Source organism: Protomyctophum bolini, assembly GCF_963924005.1.
Source record: "Protomyctophum bolini genome assembly, chromosome: 21".
Classification (NCBI taxonomy): Eukaryota; Metazoa; Chordata; class Actinopteri; order Myctophiformes; family Myctophidae; genus Protomyctophum; species Protomyctophum bolini.
The window spans coordinates 25,891,498-25,898,677 of NC_137882.1; the positions used below are offsets into that span (position 1 = coordinate 25,891,498).

The 7,180-nt window shown below is 45.2% G+C and overlaps 1 protein-coding gene across 1 annotated transcript in view; it reads right to left on the bottom strand.

The window, feature by feature from the left end:
- The window catches only part of dnah5l (dynein, axonemal, heavy chain 5 like), a gene marked incomplete at both ends in the record, with an annotated part of 108,513 nt that overhangs the window by 58,569 nt on the left and 42,764 nt on the right, over positions 1-7,180 (bottom strand). Inside the window, 7 exons of the mRNA XM_080793808.1 lie at positions 1,098-1,232; positions 2,051-2,268; positions 2,566-2,697; positions 2,844-2,901; positions 3,070-3,204; positions 4,395-4,589; positions 6,601-6,788. Coding sequence (XP_080649934.1) covers positions 1,098-1,232; positions 2,051-2,268; positions 2,566-2,697; positions 2,844-2,901; positions 3,070-3,204; positions 4,395-4,589; positions 6,601-6,788 — 1,061 coding nt within the window. The remainder of the gene's footprint in view (positions 1-1,097; positions 1,233-2,050; positions 2,269-2,565; positions 2,698-2,843; positions 2,902-3,069; positions 3,205-4,394; positions 4,590-6,600; positions 6,789-7,180) is intronic.

Here is a 7,180-nt window from a genome sequence, read left to right on the forward strand (position 1 = left end):
CCTTTCCTTTTGGATTACTTTGTCCTATTTGCCTGTTGTTCTATCATTGACGTCTTCTGCACTGAATTGTACTGCGTTGTATTGTATTGTATTGTATTGTATTGTATTGTATTGTATTGTATTGTATTGTATTGTATTGTATTTGTACTCCACTATATTCTACCTTGTGAAGCACTTTGGTACAATGAGAGTTGTTTTTAAATGTGCTATATAAATAAATCTGATTTGATTTGATTTGATTTGAGGGTGCCGGCCCGATTCTGGCGAGCCGCCCCCGAGTCCGACACCGGTTGAGAAATGACAGAGTTACCGTGTGGGGGGGTCCCTCTACTGTACTGTACTGTACCGTCACTGTATTGTACTGGCACACCCAAAATCACCATATATTTCGGTTAATATGTGTGTGTTAGGTTGCGCACAGTGGTGAAAAACAACCATGCTGTTTTCGTGCTCAGACGCAACCAGCCACCCACCCACACACAGCTCCGTATAAGGGAGTGGTTGGTTGCACGACGCAAGAAATAAGATAAAATAAGACCAGATTCAGAAGGAAAGCAACAAGCCAAAACTTGTAAATGACAAGACGGGTCACTTCCTCTCGCCCCGGAATTGATAGCTGTCCATGTTTGAGCCAGATTCTCGTTCCAGGTGATGCATTGTCGCGGAATGGTTTCACTTTCTTATAGGGTGAAGAATATGGGATTCTATAATTATACAATGTTCTTGTGTAATTTACATGCTACAGTGGACCTATTTTGGGTGATCAGCTGTGGTCACCTACGTGGGTGTCGGCCTTCTCAGGAGGAGAAGCAGCCGAATTCCGGTGGCTATTGGCATGACAAAAGAGTTTGTTGACCTGAAGGGACAGACTGGTTGATCAAAGACTTTGCCACTAATAAATATACTTCAAGGGTGATCAAAGTATAGACTTTTATAAGCTCTCAAAGATCGCAGTTTGTCTAATTTTGAGGAGAAAAAGGACTATTAAGTGTGCACGCAAGGCTGCATGAACAGCAGGTTTCTGCCCCCTCAACATCGCAACTCTTCTATTATAATCATTTATCAATGAATTAATCAATTATTAATTAAGCAGTGACCTTGCAGCTGGGGGCCATGGGGATGCGGTCTCCGTTAGCCAACGTCAGAGTCTTGTTGTCGTCCAGGACCGAGTTGAGGTTTTCTATCCAGATGGCATCGACTGGACCATCTAATACGATCCAGATGTGTTCACCCTGCACACACACGCACACGCACACACACACACACACACACACACACACACACACACACACACACACACACACACAGGAGAGGTACAATAGCAGATCTACAAGCTTGTAACGCATCCCATTGTCAGCTTTTAGATTCGCTATTTTAACCCATTCAGGCCCGACGTCGAAATTTTTAACGGAAAGTTTTCTAAATCGTGACAATTTTCTGAAAGATTTGAGGCACATTTTAACGATTTTTCAAAAATAGCAGACCTACAAGTTTAGAGCTTGTAGATCTGCTATTTTTCAATAGCTAAATTATAACAATGTTTAAAACACGTTCCCGTCCAAAATGGGTTTTAACTAACACTTAATCTATCCATTGAAACACAGAAAAAAACACGATTCCTGATCATTCAATGAATCCAAAAAAGCCAATCCATATATAATAATCTCTGAGTGAAATAATAGCACAGTTGCGGTCCTCTCCGCTGTCCTGTCCTGTCATGTGTCGTGTCGTGTGTAGCGTCCTGTCGCGTCCTGTCCTGTCCAAGTCCTGTCCTGTCCTGTCCTGTCCAAGTCCTGTCCTGTCCTGTCCTGTCCTGTCCAAGTCCTGTCCTGTCCTGTCCAAGTCCTGTCCTGTCCAAGTCCAAGTCATGTCCTGTCCTGTCCAAGTCCTGTCCTGTCCTGTCCTGTCCAAGTCCTGTCCTGTCCTGTCCTGTCCCGTCCCGTCCCTGTCCTGTCCAAGTCCTGTCCAAGTCCTGTCCAAGTCCTGTCCTGTCCAAGTCCTGTCCTGTCCTGTCCTGTCCCGTCCCTGTCCTGTCCAAGTCCAGAGAGACCTTCTTGGCCTTGAGCGTCTTCCTCCACAGCGTGGAGAAGACTCCGTCCGTCCAGTCGTTGGTGGCCACGTCCAGCGTCCCGAACATCTGCGAGGCGGTGACGGCCTTGGGGTTCATCCTCATCTCCCGGTGGGGCGTCCCGCAGTCCGACATGGCTCTCATCAGCGTGTGGATGCAGCGCGTCTTACCCGAGCCGCTGGGACCCAGCGTCATCATGCCTGCATGCACGCACGCACGCACACACACACACACACACACACACACACACATACACACACACACACACACACACACACACACACACACACAGAGACAGCAGTGACGTAATTTCAGCAAAGGTTTTGCGGTTACATGCGGTTATTTTCCTATTTTTTTTAAAGTTAAGTCCCCTGGAGCCAAGGTATGGCAGCTGCCATAGCTTGCCATACCCACGCACGCACGCACACTCACACACACACACACACACACACACACACACACACACACACACACACACTTGCGCACCACGGTCGTACCATGTCGAACGAGTTGCGTCTCGTACAGCTGGACCAGTTTGAGGATCCAGGGAGGATGAGGGATCAGTCCCGCCTGCCGACACTGACTGCTGATGGCTGACTCCAGATCAGCGTACCCTGCTTTATCCAAGACTACACAGGAGAGGAAAAGAGCAAAGAGGAGATACAGTATAGCATTGTACAAGAGAGAGAGACACACAGACACAGACACAGACACAGACAGACAGACAGACAGACAGACAGACAGACAGACAGACAGACAGACAGACAGAACCTACCTATACCAGGAAACAGGTCATTGATCAGACTCATGAACAGAGGCTCGTCCTCGTCCACCTGGAGGGAGAGAGAGAGAGAGAGAGAGAGAGAGAGAGAGAGAGAGAGAGAGAGAGAGAGAGTGAGTGAGAGACATCCAGCGCGCTCTCACACTGGGGCAAAAGCTAGCCTTATACAGTAAGGGGAAAAAGGGGGGGGTGTGTTGGGGATTCAGATGAGATAGATTACCAGCTTGGACAGGTTCATGTCTCGGAGGACTCTCATCACCACGGTCTTCTCCTCCTCGCTGGGACTGGCTCTCTTCACCGCTCCCAGGGTCCTCAGCACGGACAGGATGTTCCTCAGTCCAAAGTCATAGTGGACCTGTGTGAGGACAACCAACCGCCGATGACACCAGGCTCCATGGAGACGTCCACAAGGAGTGGTTTAACCACTGATGATGACACCAGGCTCCATGGAGACGTCCACAAGGAGTGGTTTAACCACTGATGATGACACCAGGCTCCATGGAGACGTCCACAAGGAGTGGTTTAACCACTGATGATGACACCAGGCTCCATGGAGACGTCCACAAGGAGTGGTTTAACCACTGATGATGACACCAGGCTCCATGGAGACGTTCACAAGGAGTGGTTTAACCACTGATGATGACACCAGGCTCCATGGAGACGTCCACAAGCAGTGGTTTAACCACTGATGATGACACCAGGCTCCATGGAGACGTTCACAAGGAGTGGTTTAACCACTGATGATGACACCAGGCTCCATGGAGACGTTCACAAGGAGTGGTTTAACCACTGATGATGACACGAGGCTCCGCAGGGGTGGACAAGTACAGTACAATGTACTTGAGTACTGTACTTAAAGGACCACTTCACCACTTTTCAACCTATCTTCATATAACAGGTCCTCACTAATAATCATGGGGGAAAAAAAATTCTACTCGCTCTGTGTCTCATATAGGAGGGCTGTGGGGAGTTCAGAAACTGTCTTTGCAGTGACATCAATCGATGGGGAATACAAGCTAATAGAAACTGCAGGCTTTCTAGTCCTGACAAGTTGCAATGCGAAAATGGAAGCCATCGTTCTCACAATAATAATGAAAATCTAAACATTTTTGTAATCTTGTTTAAAAAATAATCTGCCTAATGATGATGTGACTGATGTCACTGGAAGACGGTTTCTAAACTGCCCACAGCCCTCCTATATGAGACACAGACTGAGTAGAAAAAAATCGTGCCATTTTATCATGATTATTAGTGAGGACCTATTATATGAAGATAGGTTGAAAAGTGGTGAAGTGGTCCTTTAAGTACAATTTCGAGATATTTGTACTTTGCTTTACTGAAATGAATACTTTTTACTTCCACTACATCTCAGAGGGAAATATTGTACTTTTACCCCACTACAATAATAATTAGAAAACTTTTACTTTTAGTTACTAGTTACCCTGTAGATTGTATTATTATTACAAAACATACACAGTAAACCTGCACTATTTTGCAAATAGTCGATCTACAAGCTCACCATGCGTTGCATTGTGGTAGTAGTACCTGTTTGGAGAGCTGCTCCTCACACAGCTTGTAGAGAGTGTAGAACTTGCGGCTGAGGACCTGGTTGTCCCGGAAGCCGGCGCTGGCCAGCTTGACCCGCATGATGATGGCTCGGTCGGGGACCATCATGGCCACCGTACGGAACTGGATCTTCAGGTTCTCGGGGAGCTCCTGGCGACCCGCGTAGCCTGGGTTCTAGGAGAGGAGAACCGCCCGGAAGAACCGAGGATAATAATTAGACCTGGTCCGAAGCGTATATACCCGAGGGAACTTTTATTGATTCGATTCCGATCGGACCGAGTCTCTAGACCTGCACTATAGAGCCAATGCTCAACTACGGCATAGACTTCTGGTTACATTATTACTTGCTCAAGCAGAGCGCGCAAGTAATAGTTTTCGTATGTCGCCGTTTGATGTGTATGCGCCGTCCCAGCCTGTGACGTAATGACTACTTGTGTTTGATATGGCAGTGGTGTCAGATTAAAATAAAAAATACATGTATACATACAGTACATGTACGTATATCGCCGTCATTACATCGTCATTACGTCACCATCGAAAACCAATTACACCCTGGCATTGGGTCCTTTAATCCACATCTTTATTACGTCATCATTGAGAGCTAGTTGTACCAGTTATACCCTGACGTCATATGCTGCTACGATACATACGCATCAAACAGGGCATACACAAAGTAACCACAGTATACCTGCTAATCAACTTACAAATTACATATACATAGAGGCATTTCCTTTAATCCACCCGACACTGATCGACCTATACGTCACCATCGAAAGCCGTCACTCATCCGTATTAATTACAACATTACGTAATTGATTGTTGTTAATTACGTAACGAAATAATGAATTTGAAATGCTTAAACCTTCATGTTCCTTCATGTTCTCCAACAGTTCTTCAACAGAAGAACATGAATGTCATTCATGTTCTTCTTTCACAGAGAAGCTGAGATTGGAAAGTTTGTAGCGGTCTACTTGCGCGCTCTGCTTGCGCACTAGTAGTGGCCTACTTGTGTGCAACAAGCAAATAGGCACTCGACAGAGTGCAGTTCTAGTTACTTGCGCAAGCAGAGCGCGCAAGTAATCATTTCGCTTGGTCTCTTCGAAGTGAAGCCAAGTTTTCTTCAACCGTAAGTCTGTGCCTGGTTTGCTGGGACTAGTTACAAGTTACAACATTACGTCATATACACACCATGTACTCTGGTCCCAGTTCTCAACGATGACGTAATGTTGTAACTGGTCCCAGCAAACCAAGCACAAACCTACGGTTGAAAAAAACTTGGCTTCACTTTTTGGAACCAAGTAACCACAGTATACTGCTAATCAAATTACAACTATACTCTGTATGTAGTTGTAATGTGATTTGTAATTTGTAAATCTGTGCCTGGTCTGCTGGGACCAGACTACACAGATGACCATATCTCTTACGTCATCACTGAGAGCTAGTCATACATATACACACCGTGTACTCTGGTCCCAGCTCTCAAAGATGACGTAATGTGGTATCTGCTGGGACCAGATTATACAGATGACAATTGACAATTTACAATAAGTAATAAAATAATTATACTGTATAATATATTTTAATTCAGTTTATATACCTTTTTTTTTCATCACATATCAATGATTCATTTTTCTGTAAAAAAGTAGTTAGGTACGTAGCAAATAGTTACACGTAATGATTATACATTTCAAACGTTCCTTCACAGAGATACTGAGATGTGATACTTTCCAGCGGTCGAAAGTACTTGCGCGCTCTGCTTGCGCACTAGTAGGCCATTTATGGCCTACTAGTGTGCAACAAGCAAGTATGCACTCGGCAGAGTGCAGTTCTAGTTATGCTTATTTTCATCATGGCATTGAGACTGGCTCAGTGGCTCGTAGAGCAGCCTGGATGGGAACCATGATGTTCCCAGTTATATCCCATGCTCCCCCACAGTCAATTGCTCCCGATGTGCAGGTTGGTGACTTGCATGGTTTCTTCCGCCATCATCGGTGTATGAATGGATGAATGTCGTGCACGATCTATTTTGTAAAGCGATCTGGATAAAAGCGCTATATAAATGCACCCATTTACATGACAGTCTGAGAAGGGTCTTATTTCTTGACACGGGTACATTTTTGAAAAAATAGCTGCTATTTTCTATATCTTTCGGCTAATAATGCGTTCAAAGTGGCTCTCGTTATACCATGGTGAGGAAGATGCCGAACTCGGGGTCCATGTCAACGAGGTCTCCGTCGGTGAAGACGAACTGCTTCCCGTTGTTCTTCTTGCACTGCAGGACGACGTAGATCTGCTGCGCCGCCACCGACAGCACGGGGAGCTCGATGCGGTTGAATTCATCGAAGCATCCCCACGAGCCGGACTGGGCCAGACCTGCAACACAGGCAGGCAGGCAGTGTTGTTTTTGGCAGCAAATTTAGTTTTAGTTTTAGTCGTTGTCTCTTGAATAGTTTTCACTTCGTTTTAGTCACATTTTAGTCACCTGGAATGTTCTGGTGTTTTAGTCTAGTTTTAGTCATGAGATTTTAGTCGACTAAATCTACAGTTGATTTAGTCGACTCAAATGTGTTTTGACAGGCCTTGGTGTCGTTGTTTACACTTTGGTTGCATGCTGAAAATAGCAGATCTACAATCGATTGTAGTTCTGCTATTTTCAGCATGCAACCCAGCATATAACTGGATCTCTTGTCCACTAGTCCTTTCCTAACATTTAGTCTAGTTTTTATTTGTTGACGAAATTGTCAGTATATTTAGTCTTAGTTTTA